This window comes from Colius striatus, chromosome 2 (genome assembly GCF_028858725.1).
Source record: "Colius striatus isolate bColStr4 chromosome 2, bColStr4.1.hap1, whole genome shotgun sequence".
Taxonomy (NCBI): Eukaryota; Metazoa; Chordata; class Aves; order Coliiformes; family Coliidae; genus Colius; species Colius striatus.
Window position 1 is genome coordinate 118,256,569 of NC_084760.1, and position 18,645 is coordinate 118,275,213.

The window sequence follows — 18,645 nt, forward strand, 5'->3', positions numbered from 1 at the left end:
AAAGTCACTCCTAAATGTGTTACAAATGGGGCAAGGTTTATTACCGTGTAACAGTTGTTCAAGAACTTGGACAATTTCGATAAAGAATTATTTCTCTGATGTTACTGAGTATTACTATATATAAATATTCATTTTGCATTATATATATCTCACTGTACTCACATATTAACATACCAAGTTCCATTTAAAAGGTTTTCAGGGAAAAAAATAGTGTAAACTCTCCTATATAAATGTCTTGATGGGGGCAAGGAGGAAGGTTTTTTATCTTTTCCTTTGCCTTCTGGCCACATCCAGGCATCAGCACTTTTCACATGAATATGGAAAGGAAGATTTGGCTACCAAGAATTCCATTATCAGTGAAACAGCACAAAGATTGTGTTTTAACAAGACAGCATACATTATTTCTCCTTTGTAATAGACAGTGGGTTTTCTCAGTGTTTTGTTTGATTTTTCCTTGAAATCTATTTTTCATGGATTTGTACACATTGTGAAAAGCTATTTTACAGTTTTAAGTTTAATAAGCAGTCCTTATTTACAGTTATTATTATGATCTGAAAATCTTTGTCAATAGTGTTAAAAGCTTTAAGATGTTTATTGATCCCTCGGTCATATTTTACGTATTTATACCTTTATTCATTTCCTAAGTGTTTGTTAATTACTACTCATTTCCAAAATTCTGTTCATCTGTTTAGAACACACTGATAATGATATACCCAGGCTTAGCTACAATATCCTATGAATGGTCTCAAAATTACTTTAAGGCAGCCACTGCTCTACTGCTGTTCAAAATGATGTCCATAGATACTCCCTAATTATATTGTCCTTTCCTTTGCCCTGTCACTGAGCACAGGCATATCTAATTTGCTCTCCACTTTTTCCCACAGCTATTACTATTTTCCAAGTTTTCCCTTGTACTGAACTCCTAATTTTTCCAATCACACATCAGTTGGTTTTTCTTTCCTCCAATCAGTTACATTCAATTTTCTGCTTCCTGGATTTTTAGATTATGTCATATTATTTCTTCCTACTCGGTGTTTTGTAACACTTAACTTAGGATCATCTGCACATGCTGTTAGTATTCTTATTACAGCCTCTCTGAAATCATTGATCTGGGATGTTCATCAAAACAGGTGAGTTTATTCTTCTATAGAATTTATTCTATAGAAGAATAAACTAAACTAAATGCAGAATTACTTGGGCCAAACTTGGCAAAGGCAGACTCAAAAATTATTGAACAATAAAATATGCACATTAGAACCTGTCTCAAAACAAAAAGAAAACCAAAACCAATTTAGAGCAACAGCAAATGCTCAATGAGAAGAACGATGCTTAGGCAGAATTAGTTCTGCCATTTCTGGCATGAGATGAAGTAAGAGCGTAAGGACAGAGCAAGTTCCTTTCATTCCTTTCATTAGCCAAAGATACTTCGTGGTTCTAACATGTCAATAATCCTAGAAGCAAGCTGGACAGCTGCATGAGAAAGTGGGAACTACAAGGCATCTTTGCCTGCTTTCAGGACAACACTTTTGCAGCAGACCAATGGACACTGCATGGTAAAGTAAAAACACTGCAGTCGCTACACCATCAACAACCCTTCAGTGAATGGTTTGGGAAAGAGACTTTTACTGGAGAATGAGACAGATGCTTAAGCTCTTTACAGTGATACTCAGGACATTGTAACAGATTGTTTTAGTTGTGTGTTGCCCAGATATCCTTGGAAATTTATAGCTGGCAATTTCCTCTGAAGGCCCCATTCTTTTCACTTCAGCCTCATTCGACACTTGCCTTATCTTTTCCTTTGCCTTATTTCCCTTAGCTGTATTTTTTTCCTTCCCCTAGTCTGTTTAATAATCCTACCTCACCAAGTAGAGAAATGATGACACTAACTTGATGATTTTCTCTTACTTGTATGACTCCTCCTGATTTCGGAACACCAGCTTTCCTAGTGCTAGTACACCACTCAAGAAAATAGTCCTGCTTCTGAAAAGCATCTGAAGATAGAATTAACCCATAGCTCAAGAAGATCTTCTGCTAAAGCACTGAAGGAAATTTACAGAACAGTGTTTAAAAAAAATAAAAAGCTTTCAATAGTAAAAAATATTTTCATTACAGATAAAAGGAGGGAAGAGTGCTACATAGCTCTCTAGCTTCAGGGTGAAGGCTAGTAAGCACTACTTACCCATCCACATAATCTTTATCTTGTGCCAATCTCAAACTACAGTGGCCCATTCCATCACTCATGAACAGCATGTGCAGGGATTCAACAAGCATTCAAAGTATATTAACTACCACAAATTGTAGGACCTTCATGAAGAAGAAACTACAAAAGCTTATTTCCTTTAATTCTGCCCATACAATTTCCACTTCCCGCTTGAGGTCACGATTTTCACGGAAAGCTAAGATTTCCTCCGAAAAGGTAGAAAATGGCTCCTTGAACTCTCTAAAGAGGTAGTTGTATGATATTATCCAGGATTATTTCCACACACTTCATTTTCTAAAGCTAAATATTCTTACTCATTTTCACCTTAATCTATGTTACATATTTCTTCCTCTGCCTAGGGAGTAGTATCAGTGATACTGGCACACATTCATGCACATTTAAAGTCAGCTCAGAGAACCCAAATTTCAGAGACAGTAAAGTAACAAAGATTTTAATCTGTGTGAGAGATCAGTATATTAGAGATATTAGATGTGTAAATGCTTTTCCAATATGGTTCCACAATATAATACATAGCAGTAGGGTACAAGACAAACAATTATTTCAGTAGGTATTTCATAGGTCACAAAACATTCCTGCTAAGATAGAAACTTTATGTACAATAAAGAAAATTTGAGCACATCATGAGTCAGTGTTCAAAGAGACCAGAATTAAGCAACAATTTCATATACAAAAATATTATTGAAGAATTACATACACTAATACATAACTTCCAAGTATTTTGAAACCACTCACGTCCTAAGAGACTTTAGGGTAACTCTGGTCCAATTTTCTACTCCAAGTAGGATCAATAGTGAATTCAGAACAATTTGTTCGTGGCTTTGTTGTGCTTATCTAGCCTCCTCATGTCCAGTAAGGAGAATTTCATTGTATGCCTATTGTCTCCTGTTGTCCTACCATCCTCTCAGTAAGTCTTACCTTTGTCAGCTCAGTGTAGGTTCTGGGAGCTGGTAGCAGGTCTCCTGCCATCCGTATCTTTTCTAGGACGAAGTAGTCCAGCTCTCCTAGTCTACTCCATCTTGGTAGCTGGCCTCATATAGAGCTTTCAACATCTGTTTTGTACTGGTGGACCAAAACTAACAAGTGCTGAGCAGGGAAGGAAAAATCTCTCTGCTTGGTCTACTGGTTATGCTCCTGTTGAGATACAGCCTAGTATACAGTTAGCTTTTATCACTAGCAGGGCACACGGCTGACCTGAAACCCAAGCAAGCTTTTCAACTGATTTCAGCAAGGGCTAAATGTCAGATTAAACATCTAAGAAAGGGGCCAAAACCCAGGGAGCAGTGGTAAAAAAACAGCAAGCATAAGCTTACAACTATTGAAAAACTAAGCCTTGTTGTGTTTGTTACAATTGGAATTTTTTAAAACTACATTACACTGGGGCATTACCAAAACCTGATGAAAATATGAAAAGCTACATTTATTCCATCTTAAACAGAAATACTTTACACTCAGTTTAACAAATTGATATTTCAATGCTATAAGCTCTTTTCTCCTGGCCTAAAAAAACCCCACCAAAAATAAACAGAAGAGAACCTTCAGCACAAGATGAATAAGTTAAAAAAGAATCTGACTTTTTGGTCACTTACATCAGTTTGTTTTGAACACTGGAGCTAGCCAGAACATCAAAACACACATAGAGGCACTGTTTATTCTAAGTGCTAGAGTTACATCCCTGGTTTTAACCCATCAACAGCTTACTAGCTCTATCCATTCCATTTGAATCACTTCCAAATTCAATCCCATCGGCTACAATGCTACCCATTGGGTCAAGATAAACAAGGTGAATTAAAGCACTTTGTTACCATCATGACAGAAATGTTACAGGATGCAGTTGCTTTTAGGCATGATAGAAAAAAAAAAATGTTCACATTCCAGCTCTTCAAATTCTTAAACTCTGCAAAATTTTCCCCAAGACATTTGGCTTTTGAATTAGGGACAGAAAAAACAACAAACAAGCAATTCCCTGGTATGATTGCTTTAAGACAACTTGTTGCTTGTAAGAAAAAAAGAAGTTTCAAAGTTAGAGTTTACATTTATAAAGAGCAGAATAATTCACAATTTGTGAATTTAATAATTATAGAGACACTATATAAACTTGGGTCACAAAGCTTCTACAAATACATTTTTTAACTAAAGCAAGCTTAGATGATACACAGTATTCCCTCACATCTCCTCCTGCCCCCCAACTCTCCAGCTGACCTGTGACTATCCTGATGACACGGCTATATCTCCAGTAATACATCACACAGGACCTAATTTGGTATCAGATGGTCTTGCATCTCCTCAGAGTCTCCCTGAAACGGAAATGTGTTATTTCCCTAGCTGTTCCAGAATTGCACAGAAAGAAACCACATAATACAAACCTACAAAATAAAGTCTGAGGAATTGGAATCCCCACAGTACTTTTAAAACTCGTAAGGCATAGTTATCAGAACAGTTTAAGTATGTATAATCAGTTTATTTATTGAAGTATATTATGATTTGCACATGACTAAAAATCTTTTGGTGATCAGCACAGAACCTTAAAATACTAAGTTTCACAGATATAATTAGTTAAAAAATAAACATAGGGGAAAAAAATAGAGCTTTTGAGCACAAGCCAGTGACTTCACAGCTGAACACATAGTATCCATAAAGGTGGAAACCTAACAGAAAGGCTTTACAAATATACAATGTATTTCCTTTTTTGTGACTTAGTAGTAACAGCACAGTCCCAAACTGTTGAGTTCATTTCTGCTGTAACAGAATCACACCAACGGGAAGTTAGCAGTGGTCTTCATTTCTATCAGTTGACATTTTCTGCACGATGTCCTACAGTATCATTGCTATGGAAGGCAACTTTACTGAAGCTAATTTTGCTAGATAAAAGGAGCCTGGTGTTTCTACACTAAACTTTGATGTATTGATTTAGTTTTAACAAACTTTTCTCTTTGGTGATTGTCTATCAGCTAGGAAGAGCCTTTTCAAACAGGAAACATTACATCATTGCTCAATATCCAGTATTCATTTTGTAAATTGTCTTCCTTTTTTGGACTGTGACATCAAAAGCAGACCCAGGTTAAAAAAAATAAAGCCTTGGGGAACAAATGACCTCTTGCTAGGGACAACCTAAACCTCTCCAAAAACATCAGTACTAGTACCTCCAGATCTTTGGTACTCTTTCATTTTGGAAAAAAAACCAAAACTGCCAGAGCAAATGCAAAGGTTTTCCATACTTTCCTCAGACAACTGCAGGCTTTGGTTTTTTTTCAGTTCAGGAAGGAGATTAAAACAACATAAGAAGACTTTGGTTTTGTAAGCAAAAGTCAGCATTTTTGGAAGGACAAACTTTGTGAAGTCTTAAGCTGAACAAACACAAAAAAATGTTTTGTTTTTTTTTTTTTTTCTTTTGAACTGTACAAGAGGGCTTAGGTGCAAAGCTTTCCTCCCATACACCTGGCCAGAGCACAGGTAAACACCATCTCACAGGAAAATGGAGGAGGCTTCTTTTTGGATACAGCAAAGAGTATATGGCATTCTACAAATCAAAAGTATGACTTAATAGCAATATTAACCAACAGAGTATAGGTGTCCCAAAATCATAATGAAAGTTTTGCTTCAGAATAGGTGATAAAAAATGCAAAGATTGTTCCTAGAAAGACACTTAAGCACGTCATATTATCCCCATCATAGAATTTAGTGATTTTAATAAGTTTCCTATAAAGTTGTTTTATTTTTTTTTTTAAAGGAGATAAGATTTGAAAGAAATGCTTCCACAGGCACTCAATACCTTCATTACCTAAGATTTTTCCCACGTCAGAGTTGACAAGCACATTATTCTGCTCTTTCAGGTAGCGATGAGACATACAGCCATAGCCTGGTGTTTTCATCTCTAAAAAGCCAGGCCCTGCCCTGACATCACCCCTATTCACATCTGCTAGATAAGCATCCACCACACAGTTCAAGATTTTTCTTATCTGTGGACAAGTCAGCCTCACTTGAACCACACCTTCCAAGGCAGCTGTGAGGTTGAGAAACATAGCTGCTGCTGCAGCAAGCTGGATACCCCAGAAATATAAGCACTGCAGAGGATATGGAACACATTACCCTTCCAGTTTGCACAGGTCATGGGTGAGGGGAATAGGACCACCTGGGCAAAGTGTAAGCCAGCACACCCCCGCCTCCCCTCATTGTGGTACACAGCCTGTTATTTGCACATGAACATTTGAATCACCCGCCGGCCTCGGGGCTCTAAAGGAGCTTACCATCCATCTCCCTGCCTGTTCCTGCTCCAGAGCGGACCTGTGAGGTAAAGGCCCGCCATTACCACACAGCCCCACACCGTCCCCTCAGACAGGGACCAGCCCGTCAGGCGACTCCCGCCTATCTCATCGCTGCCCTCACACAGAAACGCACCTCAGCGATAACGGGACAGGTTTCAACCCTCTCGAACAGGGTGAAACTCCCTTCTCCAGGGCCGGTCCCCCTCACCCCCATCTTGTTTCCCCTCAGGCGCGCCACCGCCCCTCGCCACTCCGCCTCAGCAACCCCAAAAGCCGCGCTCTGGCCCCCACGTCACTCCGAGCACGCCGACCAACCAGAACACAGCAGCACCTGCGCCCGCGGTTTGAGAACCGAAGGTGGGTCCTCCTTGGAGTGACAGCCCAGCTCGGCCTGTCAGCCAGCAGCAGCCCGTCCTCCAGCTCCCCCGCCTCTGCGCGCTGAACGCTGCTGGAGAGGGGGCGGATCCCCTCGGTCTAATTCCCCCCCCCGCGGTCGCGGTCTCCCTCCGCCCCTCTGAGGCGCAGAGGAGATGGACAGGCGTTCTGACCAATAAGCGCAGAGGGTACTTGCGCGCCGGCAAGGCTCGGGACCAATGGGAGCGGCGGCTGGGCGGAGGCTCGAGGTTTCCAAACGCTCCGCGGCGCCATGGGCTGAAAACTAAACCGAGATGGAATCTCCCAGTCTGAACCGGTTTGAGCCGGTTCCGAGTCTGTGGCATTAGGAGGGGGAGACGCGCCGCGCTCAGTCCCTGCTACTACCGCTGCCTCCGCTGTCGTGCGTGTGACCTGCTCATTAGGGGAGCCCACAGGGGGAACCGTCGGAGCAGCTGAGGGGACAAAGTTTAGTGCGACCTGGGGGGGGGTGGGAATGGGGGAGAACTGAGCGTCGGCCAGGCCTAGGGGAGGGTGGCAGCAACAAGAGTAGCGAGAGATCCAGCCGCACGGGCCCGGGCCTGGGCAATCAGCGACGCGGGAGAGAGAGCCAGGGCCCCGCCAAGCCGAAGCTGGGGCAGCCAGGGCCCCGAGGAAGGTAGAAGTTTCAGCCCTCCCCCTCCCCCCCCTTCCCGCCCCCAGGGGCCTTGAGAGGCCGGAGCCCCTCGTCCGACCTCGTTTCCCCCTCAAGGTGCGAGAGGAGGGAAGCGCGCCCCGTCTCTGCACGCGCGGCGGCGGGCGGCCTTGCTCCGGGACTGAGGGGAAGGCGCCGAGGGGAGCGGCCGCGCGGGGGCCGCAGGCTGCTGCTAGGCGCCTAGTGCAGTGAGGCCAGGGTAGGCTTGCTAGGGGGTAGCGTGGGGAGGAGTGGCGCTGATAATACATCCCCGGCAGGGAGGAGGCTACGTTCGTCTTCCCCCCCCCCCCCCGCTTTTTTTTTTTGGACGGGTGTGTGTATTTTTGGTGGTGTTTATTTCAATTTTTTTTTTGGCGTGTGGTTAGAAACTTCGCTTTTCCCCACACCTACTTTTTGAAGGAAGAGGCTCTAAGAAACACGTAGGTAAGTAATGCTCAGGCGGGGGAGAGGGGCGCTTGTTGCAGTGGGTAACGCGGCGGGGGGCAAAGGGGGGAACGCTCGTTAGAAACTGCGGGCCGTGGAGGTGAGGGAATGGGAGGGATACGGCCGTGCGTGTGCCTGTGCGGACGGCGCAAAGTCTTCGCTTTGGAAGGGAGAGGTAATGGGCTCCGAAGAGAAGCCCTGAGAGGCTGAAGTGCGTTTAAGATCGCGGTTGGGTGCGAGCATCCTGGGCCTGGCCGAGAGGCTGAGCGGAGCGCGGAGCCTACCGCGGATGCTGGTCTGCGCGGAACGAGGCGGGGGGCCGGGGAGCTACCGCTGGAGAGCTACCCCTCGTAACGAGGGGGACGAGCGGGCGGGGGGAGGTGGGGATCGGATACGGGCAAAACGAAGGACATAATCTGTAAATTATTAGGAGTGGAAGTTTCCAGAAATATTTTTGTGTGTCTGTGCAGCAGTATTGAAACGTCCGCCTGGATCACGTGGGGGCCCTGTATAGAGCGCAGGGCTGGAGCCCAGGCAGGGAGCGGAGGGAGGGGCTGCGCCGCCGCGGGCCCGCCGCGCTCCGCAGGGCCCCGGCCCGCCCGCCCGGGGCGCCGCCACCGCCGCTTTGCCCCGGCTCCCACCCCCCGTCCGCCGGGGTGCTGGCCTTTAGAGAACCTGTCTGGCCGTGGCCCCGTGGCGGGAGCAGGGGAAAGGCCTCCGCGCTGGGTGGGTGTGAGTTATTTTGGGGAGGCTCCGGGTCGGGCGCGGCCGTGCGGAAAATGAATGCTGCGAGGTGTCGGGCAGATGCTTGCGAAGCGGTGGTGTTTAATGTGGTACGCGGACACACACGTGTGTCCAGTAGTGAGGGAAGGAATCGCTTCGTTGCGATTGCTGGCGTGTTAAGTGTAATGCGAATGTGCTTGTAATATGCTCCTTTTCATATCATGCAGCTGGAGGAATTTACAAGTAATGCAACTAATGGTAGTGGGGCGGTAATTCACTTGGCGTTCAGGAGCGGAATTGCATGCTTGGGAATGGGGCAAAATGACTCTCCTAGGATGGTGGGTTTATTTTGTTTTTAATCGCGACCTCAGTGAGTTTTAAGTAGATGGATTGAAGGTGCTCTAGGGTTCATCGTGAATACTCAGTATTTATTACTGTTAAAATGTGTGAGTGGTTTATTCCTGTGTACTAAATGCCTAAATGGATCGGATATATCCTAATAAGCTAACTGTTGATATTAAACTTAAATGTCCGGGGTCACTGAGAGCTGGGATAACTATGTAAACAGTGCTGTAAATGCAATTCTTTTGACCTTCGGTAGATGTCACATTCTTGCTATCTTGTAGTTCAGATTTTTTTTTATCTTTTGTTTTTGTTTCCCTATTTTTTTGGCAGTGTGGAAGAATTAATTAGTGGTGATTCTTAGACCTGAGGTGAGGAGGAGTTCATTTTGGAGTTTAGGCATGATGTGGGAGGAGAAGTACAGGAATACAGTAAATCGAAGATCATGAGCTTCACGTGGGTACATGGTTAGTAGTAGGAAATCCAGTAGGTTGCAGCTGGTATTGACCACAAAGCCGCCATTTCTATGTTTCAGTTTGCGAGTAGGTAGGTGATTTTGAAGATAATGCTGGGAGTGGCAAGGGCCCTATTCAAAACATTTCCTTTCTGCTTCCCTGTGGTTAACAACTTCTCTTGGTCACGTGGCTCCTTGTTTGCTCTCATTGGGCTGCCTAAAAACCACCGAAAGACGCTTACATCCAAAATGAATGGCCCTACCTGAGGAACGACTAATTTACGACGTTTCTTGTAGTTTGAAAAACCACTTTCCGGCTCATGGTTCAGCCATGGAGGCCAGATGTGAACAAAAAGAGGCGTGCCTGAAAGCGTGCGTTTTCTGGTTGGAGTAGGAGCCCTGATAAGAGTGTAATTAGTTGGTGTAATTCCTTCTAGTAGTGCTGCTTACTGCCCCTCTGTGAGATGAAATTTGTCATTCAAGTGTCCTTATTTAAAATAATGAAATTAGCCTTCTGTGCTGTTCCCTTTCTTACTCCCTTATTTAACCCTGCAGATTTTGAAAACTTCAGGAGTAATTGAGGCAGGGATGTGTGGAGCATTTTAATTTACTTTGGTTTCTCCTTGATGTTTATTTCCTTCCTGTTTCCCGGGTATGTGTTGTTGGCTGTTTAGGTGGAGCCCTCAAAATGGTTACATTAATGTAGTAATACTGATTAAGTTGGGTTTTTTTACTTCAAAGTACAGTTCAAGTGTTAGGGGTTTTTTTAAGTTTTTAACTTTCTGTGTGGAAGTGAATGAAATTGCTTGACACTACTTGAGAATATGCATTTCTAAACAAAAGACTTTCCTTGTCTGTATGCTATTCTAGGACTTTCACTTAATTAGTAATTACTTGTGTTGAGGCACAGGTTTGTCTTGCTCCTATGAGTATGACTTAAGTATGTAAGGCATAAAACAAATTCTTATTTACACATGGAGTTACTTTGTAAGAGCAGATCAGACTTGTAGCTTGCTCTAAAGAATGGGTTGTCTGTGCATATGGGAGGGAGTTTCTAGAAGAGTTTCAGATTGTATCTGAGTATGCAGATAGCTCTAGTGTAACTTTTTTGAGCGATCTTGCAGTTGTCCAGACTTGTAGCTATTCCTTGAGTGAGTGGTTTTAAATGAAAATCGTAGCTGTGGAGGATTCTGAAAAGGAAGGGGAATAGCAGAAGAGGAAGGGAATATGTGTTAGAGTTGCCAGTGACTGAGAGAAGAGGGCAATAAATTTGATGGGGTGCTTCTAACATGGGAGGTGGTGTGAGAAGGTTAGAACATAATTTACTGTTGACAGTTCTGTGGTTCCTGACTTATTTTCTTGCTCTTCTCAATTGTCTGTATCTTGTACCAGTCTTTTGTTGGCAAGCATCTTACATGCACACCCCCAGTCACACCTCACCTGACTTGCTTTGCATAACATTCAGGCTTCTCTAGGACAAAAAGTTAATGCATGTGTCACTGATTTTGTGGGACCCAAAACCTCCAGTAGAATTCCATTTCACTTTGCAGTGCTGATTTAACAGTTCCCTTGCTTCACCCTCTCAAAGTGCCTTCAGTCAACTTCCTTAGTTTCAATGGTAATTTTTTATGTTTTTTGTATGTAGTTAACTTGTAAGGTTTTTTTTCCCCCATAGTATTTGAAAGTTGCCCTCTGGCTAATTTCTTACTGTGCACATTGCTGACATTTCACTTGCATAACCAGTTGCTTAAAAGCTTAAAAAAAAACCAAACCACTTTCTATATGTGTACATCGAGGTTGGAAACTCTAAATTCACTTGAGATTGCTAGTATGACTTTCGGTTGTAATGATAGCAGGTGTTTCTACCCTAGGAACTTAATGGGGACTGGTAAAGGAACTTTTAGGGACTGGTAAAGGTGGATACCTGGTTTGAAATAAGTTTAAGCTTGTTGACAGTACAGGCCATTGACTTGTCAACTGTTAGGTGTTACACCTGCTGAAGACCAGGAAAATTGGTTTGGGGTAATGATGTGTGAATTTAAAAGTTTGTCCTGCTACTTCCTCAACAGTTGAGGGAGTGTTGAGGTCAGTGCTCTCTAGTATTGCTAACATAGCTTGTCTCATTCAAATGAGATGAAGGTGAAATGCTGGCTTTACAACTACATCTAATAATAATAATTTCTTATTGATTCATGATTTTTTTTCTTTATTTTGCAGTAATCTATGCCAGCAATTATGACAATGTTAGCAGACCATGCAGCTCGTCAGCTGCTGGATTTTAACCAGAAACTGGATATCAATCTCTTGGACAATGTGGTGAACTGCTTGTACCATGGAGAAGGCGCACAGGTAAGGTGAAGTTAGAAGCTACATTTATTGACTGTGTTTAACCTTATAACAGTTGAGCAAAATTAATTCACTTCAAGAAAAATCAGTAATATTAATTAATTTACTCAGCTAGTGACTGGACTATCACTGGTAATTTGCCTACCCTGGTTTAAAGACAGGCTTCATATAATGAATATTAAAATGTTAGTTTAGTGTGTATCTATTTCTAGTATGCCTTTTGCTGTTGAAAAGTATTAGCAAGTACAGTTTGGTAAGGGCACTTCGGCTTGCAGCTTACCTGCAGAGGGAAATGAGTTAGCTGGTTTTTATTATTGTAGGCAGGGTTGTGAAGCTTGAAATTTAATACTGTAGAATTGTATTTCAAAGAAAAAAATCTTAATAGTGTTAATACAATATTTGTACTTAAAATGAAGCGTGTCACACATTGAAGAGCAGGGTTTATCCTTTCTTGTGCTTAGAGTTTTTTCCCCCCTACTACCATTTCTCTGCATAGGTTCTTCTTGCACTCTTCTGTGGACCTAGTGCGGCTTGTGAAGTTTAAGTTTAAATTGGGGAAATGTGTGCATTTGTGTGTTTGCATATATTGTCTTCAGAGTGGATCTTATGCTGCTTTTATTATTTCTTGAACTACTTTGAAATAAGACTTAATGTTGAAAGCAAGTATTGTTCTAAGAGTGGTGATGAAGTTCTCTTCTGGAGAATTTTAATTGCTTATGCTAAAGAAATGTGAATTTCATTGTCAGACATCTCTTACTAAGATGTTCTTACACAACAGTAAGAAGTGAGTTAAAATAAGATCAAGTATCTCACGGTTTTCTGATTCACAGAATGAATTCTCGTATCTATTAGCATAAATAATAATATACTTGTTTTCTGTGTATCTTATTTTTAAAAAAAGTGTCTCTGTAGGGCTTACTAATGGGAATTCCTCCAGGTTCTGAAGTACTTGACTGTTTTTTGAAATACTTGCACTAGCTTTAGTTTCTTTTTCTTCAATGACAAACCATTCTTTTGTGTTTTGCCATAAAAGTATGGACTTATGAGTGCTCATTTTGTGACATTTTTGTTTACTACACTCCCTTAGAAAAATAGCTGGTGCTTATTGTATTGTTTCGTTTGAATGGAGCCTAAGAAGTTGGGAAATTTATAAGGAGAACAGAGAGTTAATGCTAAAGATAAGGATGAAATTGCCATTGTTCTGGTATTGTGAGAAGCTGCTTCACTTAAAACAGCTGTGTGTAATCTCTTGTATTTAGAAAATTAATGCATTAAGAATAAAATTCAAGAGATGTTGCTCAAGTGGTGAATGTCAATTATGATATAAATGTATTTTAAGTACATGTACTAATGTGTGTCACTTGAATGAAAGTTTGGTTTGCTAATTTAGTAAGTTTCCAAAGGTAGACACACATTTCACTGAATCTGTGAGCTCCTACCTCCTCTAAGGAGTAAAATTCTTGCAGGAAGAAATGCTTCTCTGGGGAATCTAACATCTCATCTTAAGGGGTGACAGGAATAATAGAAGTTGAGGTAGCTAAATACTAAAATTGGGAGATTAGCAATGGTTTGTCTGGAACAGATTAGGATAATTTGAGGGTAAAAAAAGTTCAGAAGGTGGCCTGGATGGCCCATGCTCAACTTGCTTTTAAGTTCACCTGTTTCCTCTTGCTTAGTTCTTATCTGTGCTTGCAAAGCTCTTGTCTGCTGATCTATATTAGGCAAGAAAGAAGTTCTTTTCTGGCCTAGACTTCTACTTTTTGTGTTCTTAGTGGGTTTTTTTTCTTATAATTTGAAAAGAAAGAATGACCCACAGCTCCCCTCCAGTGCAACACAAGATGAAGGAGACTACAATCTTGATTAAGCATTACTGTTACACTAGTTTTACAAAACTACAGGAATTGATAACCAGAAAAGGAGTTAGTGGGTATAACAGTAAACATTTTGGTGCTTGAGAGAAGGATGTGGAGCAACTGTATTTTGGTGGTGTTGATATTTGATCCTGTGGTTTCTCACCAATATTAGAAGCACTAAGGAGGCTGGTATAAAATGACACCCATATTGAACCTTGAAGTAAGACAGCTTTTCTTTGCCTCTTAACGCTAAACTGCATCAAAAGTGCTGGTTTATTTATTTATTTTTTAAGCTCTAATATACTATGAGAATATGTTTGTACTGCTTTTGGACTTAAAAGGAGTATTTGTGTGCTGCTCTCCATATCAAATCTACAGGGACTTACTTGCTAGTCAAAGTCAATATCAGACTGGAAATTGCTCCACAATGCTATAATAAATTTGAACTGTTGAAGTTAATCCTAAAGTAAAGCTTTAAATGCTTTTTAATTCTATTGAATTGGCTGTATGGTGCAGTGAAAAAATAAGTTATGTTAATTGTAATGTAAAATGTTCATCTTGTTGGTAAGACAGTGCCAGATGTTTGTAGGTGATGTAATTTGCAGCAAGATTTGTCAGGACATGGCATTTTTTGAAATAGCTAACATCATTTGGCTCCTTTAATATTGCCTGTGGCCATCCAAGGCTTTTGAAAAGGATAGCAAAAATTATTTCAACTCTCAGTGTGTAATGGTTTTGCAAGTTACTGAAATCATGGTAGAATAATTGGTAGTGTCAGTCTCAAGGAAGAACAAACTATTATTAGCATGACCAGCTCCTTACCTCTCTGCAATCAGTTTTTATTAGATAAATCAAGAGATTCCTTAGACATAAGGATGTAAGACCTCTAATGCTCTGCTCTGTGGTTCTTCAAAATAACATCAAGAATTTGTGCATCAACAGCTTTGCAGCATGGTACAGTACTCCTTAAAGCTCTCATTTTTATATGAATGCTTCCAGTAGAACTATAAAGTTTGGGTACCCTTGAATACATTTTTATCTGGATGACTTTCTTGAAGGGGAGACAGCTTCCTTCCCTTGTGTGTTTTCTATATGATGGGTGCTGTTCTCACATGTTCACTGCTGATCTAGATGAATCATTCAATATGAAAGAGTGGGAGTAAATACATGACTGTCTTGCACCAATGTGTTTTTGGAGTTTGGTTGTTAATAAACTTCAACTGTCACATGTAAGGAAGCTTCAGGACTGGTTGCTTCTGACTGAGTTTTTCCTAACACTTGGACAAGTGATTTAAAGATGGTTTATATATTATATCTTCACTGATAACATATAATTTCTCAATGTAGTACTAATAACTTTTATTTTTTTTACCAAACTTGCTTGTAGCAAAGAATGGCACAGGAAGTCTTGACTCACTTAAAAGAACATCCTGATGCTTGGACAAGAGTTGATACTATTTTGGAATTCTCCCAGAACATGAATACCAAAGTAAGCAAATTACCTTTTATTTATTTGGTTTCTTCTTTCTTCCATTCATAAACTTTGAGGAAGGTATCTCACTTTTAGCCATAGATTTTCTTGATTCAAATCACATTTTAATTGTTTCCAAAGTCAGCTTTAAACAAGAGTATTTAAACCTCCTTTCACATTGACAAATTTATTTCTTTTTCTAAATTAAAAAAAGAGCTAAATTGGAAATATAAGCTCTTTTGTTTTTACAAGGCATGTACAAGCATAAGGCCATTTCCAAATACTGGTGTGTGTCTGTATATATCTGAGTAAAGAGAAGTCTCCTAGAGCCACGTTTTGTCCTCTGATAAGTGCTTGTCTCGTTTTGGTCACAATGAGAGCCACGTGCACGTAACCAAGGAAAGAATTTGTCCCTAAGTGTGTTAAAGACAAAATACAAACCTTATTTAGGCCAAGACTTTGAGCAATCGGTGAAAATTAAGCACCCAAAACTCTTTATAGTGTGAGGTTAGTCTTTACTAATATGGAGAACACATTTGCTTTGTACTGCTGTTTTGAGTCTATCCATCACGGTAGAGACTAAAAGGGGCAGCATTCATTTTTTTTCCTACAATTTTAAATGCTTTACCTAAGACTTCTGAAGTTTGAACTGAAAAGTTGCTTGAAATGTGTTTCTACTGTCTTAAGTTGGACGATTATTATCTCAAATAACTGACATGCATGGTTTTCTGCTTGATACACACCGTGTTCGAACAGAAAATAGTCGTGTTTGGATAGTTTCTGAAATCAAATGGTATTCATTAAACAGTTCAATTTTTTCTTTCAATGCTCTCTGAAGTTTAGGGGAAAACAGTTTAAAGAACTTCCTCAAAGTGCTAACCTTTAAGTAACAGTGTTTGCCTGTTTGCTTGCCTGGTAAACTTTGCTTTTTACACTGACAGACATTACTAATGTTTAAGTTGATTTATCAACAGTATTTTTAAAAACTCAAATTTGTCTTGTGAAAAATGAGATGATTAGAGGAACAGAAAGAAAGCAACAGGTAAAGAATTCTTCAATTTACATAAATTGCAAATGATTTGGTGCTAAATTTGTGCACTATGACATTTGGCTTTTATGCAATCATATTTTTTCTTTAATTAAGCTGTTAACACTACCTGATATTAATCATAATGTTCCATTATGTTGATTGCTTGTAATAGGAAGAAAAGGGGTGTCTTCCTGTGCAACTGACACAGCTAGGCTTTGACGGCAGGCCTCCACAAGGTCTACCCTTTTGATTCCCTTTAACTGAATTCTGTTCATCAATTGTTTTTGTTTCTTGGGAGGTGGGAGGGAAAGGGATTCGGTGGATAGAATAAGTAATAATAAAGGTACCATAGAAATTTCTACCATAGGGATCATTTAATACTTTTTTTAGTCTTTGCTGTTACCTGTCCCTCATCTTCATAACTGGACAGTGAATTTATTAGTTAGAAATAAGCAAACAAAGAGCAAATGAGTTTTGAAAGACATATATTTTACCGTTTGTGTTTGGCTGTACTGTTGCAATAGTTGGTTAAAAAGCACTAGTAGTTCATAGGGCAAAACTTGTAATTGGTGTCAGTGACTCTTTTTTGGGGCTTGATGTATATTGTTATCAGGGAAATGGTGAAAATTAAAACAATCAAAATAAATTAAGCTTAAAAACAAAATAAAAACCCAGGAAAGCCCATTCAGAGTGTTCAGGTGGTCCGATGGCTTGGCAAGAGGAGTTGTGTAGGTGAAGACCATACAACGATTTTACTACTGCTGCAATTTTGTTTCATGTGTGAGTGCTGATAGAAATGAATGTTACTAGTACTGAAGGGGAAGATGCTAGCAGAGGGCAGAATTGAAGTCACATGTCTACAAACAATGCATGTTTTCATGGTTTAAGGTATATGGGTCTGAATTAGCTATTTGTGCAGATAATAGGGGTAGTTGTGGCAAATCGCTGGAGGTGTCTGTCCTCATCTTTGTCTCAGAGGTAATCCTAAGTGGAGATAGAAAACTATGAAGATGAGATATGTCTACAGTTTGTCAGGATTTTCATTTATGTTTTGTTTGGTCATTTAGTGCTTCTGTTAAATGAAACCAGACTTGCCATTCTGATCTTAAGCCAAGTAGTTTGACTTGTGGAAAAAAACCTGTTTGGAAAACCAACATTAGTTTTGTAGCTCATATCTGAAAGGGCTAATTAACATGTGTGCCTGTAGAATCTAGGAATGTAATTAGAGTTTAGATCTGCGTTAGAGAAGTTAGCACTGTCTGATACCAAATGTTCATACTTCAAACACTGTCAGAAGCTTTTTAAAGTGTGTTGTGAGCCTGGATCAGTTGCAGATGATGTCTACAAATCTATAGCAGTGGCTGAAATCACTTCCTGGGAAGTGATGCGCTTTGCTTAAAGAATGTTTTCATATGTTTTCCTAAATGAACATTCCCTTGATTTCATTTAGCTTTTATGTTAAGCTGTTCACAAAGGAAAAATACCCTGCCAACTTTGTCAATGCAAATTTTTTTTTATGTCCAAGATCATGGAAGATGACAATGTTTTGCAAATACAGAATGTACATAGGAAGCTCATGGAAGCGTGGGTCAGACAGAAGCAAAGGGGGGAATGTAGGTTATGTTAAGATGAGAACAGCAAAAACTTTATTCTAATACAATGTAGTTTGGGACAGTCTACATTGTAGTTTTTTTTTTTTAATTAAACTGATGTTCATATGATCCCTTTGGTTGAAATGTTAATGATCCTACTTTGTATAACAACTAACCATTTTAAAGAGGAACTCTTATTCTCAGCCAAATTTTTAACTGTGAAAACTTGAGTTTACCTTTCAGGCATTGTTGTGATTTTTTTTTTTTCTTCCTAATTCACTGCACATAAAGTAAATGCAAAACTTCTTGCCCCTTTTTCTCTTCTGTCTATTCATGCTAGTGGGGTTTTACATGTTTAAGTTTTTCACTCATATCACCACAACTTCTTTCCCTGTTAATATGAGTTGACAGTAGGGACAAATGGGCAGAGGGACTGGCCTTACTGATTACTTTACAAGGGTGATGTTTTTTGGTAAGAACATAGGAAGGAATTCCTGAAAGGTAAAAGGATTTTCAAGAGTTTATTCACATTTTTATTATTCTTTGACTGAGCACAAAAGTTCATCTTTAAATAGTAGAAATAGCTGCCGTATTGGGGTGGGTGTTGAAATTAAATAAACCTGTGGGTTGTCTTGCTGTTCCTAAAGTAACACACCAGAGAAGTTTGGGAAATACTTTATTTAGAAAATGCCAGTGTCAGGACATGTGATACTAAGACAAGATTTTTTTTTTCAGCTCTTAGAGGATCGATAGGAAGTGTGAGACCATCCAAGCTGCTAAATATTTTAGGAGCCTGGTTGTGTTAATAGTTGAATGTATGAGTAGTCATTTATGATGCAAATTCATATCTGGCTGCTACTTT

General features: G+C 40.3%; 1 protein-coding gene and 1 long non-coding RNA gene across 4 annotated transcripts in view; one reads left to right on the forward strand and one right to left on the reverse strand.

The window, feature by feature from the left end:
• LOC133624810 (uncharacterized) overlaps window positions 1–6,896 on the reverse strand; it is a 40,326-nt gene extending 33,430 nt beyond the window's left edge. Inside the window, exon 1 of one of the 2 annotated variants that reach the window (XR_009818144.1) lies at window positions 6,815–6,896. This is a non-coding gene — a long non-coding RNA (uncharacterized LOC133624810). Of the gene's footprint in view, window positions 1–3,136; window positions 3,342–6,814 lie in introns of those variants that run through there. The other variant, XR_009818145.1, reaches the window with a different exon arrangement.
• Window positions 6,897–7,339: 443 nt separating this feature from the next.
• XPO1 (exportin 1) overlaps window positions 7,340–18,645 on the forward strand; it is a 37,777-nt gene continuing 26,471 nt past the window's right edge. Inside the window, exons 1-4 of one of the 2 annotated variants that reach the window (XM_061989276.1) lie at window positions 7,340–7,513; window positions 7,915–7,972; window positions 11,709–11,840; window positions 15,078–15,179. In XM_061989276.1, the coding sequence (XP_061845260.1) occupies window positions 11,715–11,840; window positions 15,078–15,179 (228 nt within the window). In that variant the 5' untranslated portion in view covers window positions 7,340–7,513; window positions 7,915–7,972; window positions 11,709–11,714. Of the gene's footprint in view, window positions 7,514–7,914; window positions 7,973–8,551; window positions 8,699–11,708; window positions 11,841–15,077; window positions 15,180–18,645 lie in introns of those variants that run through there. The other variant, XM_061989275.1, reaches the window with a different exon arrangement.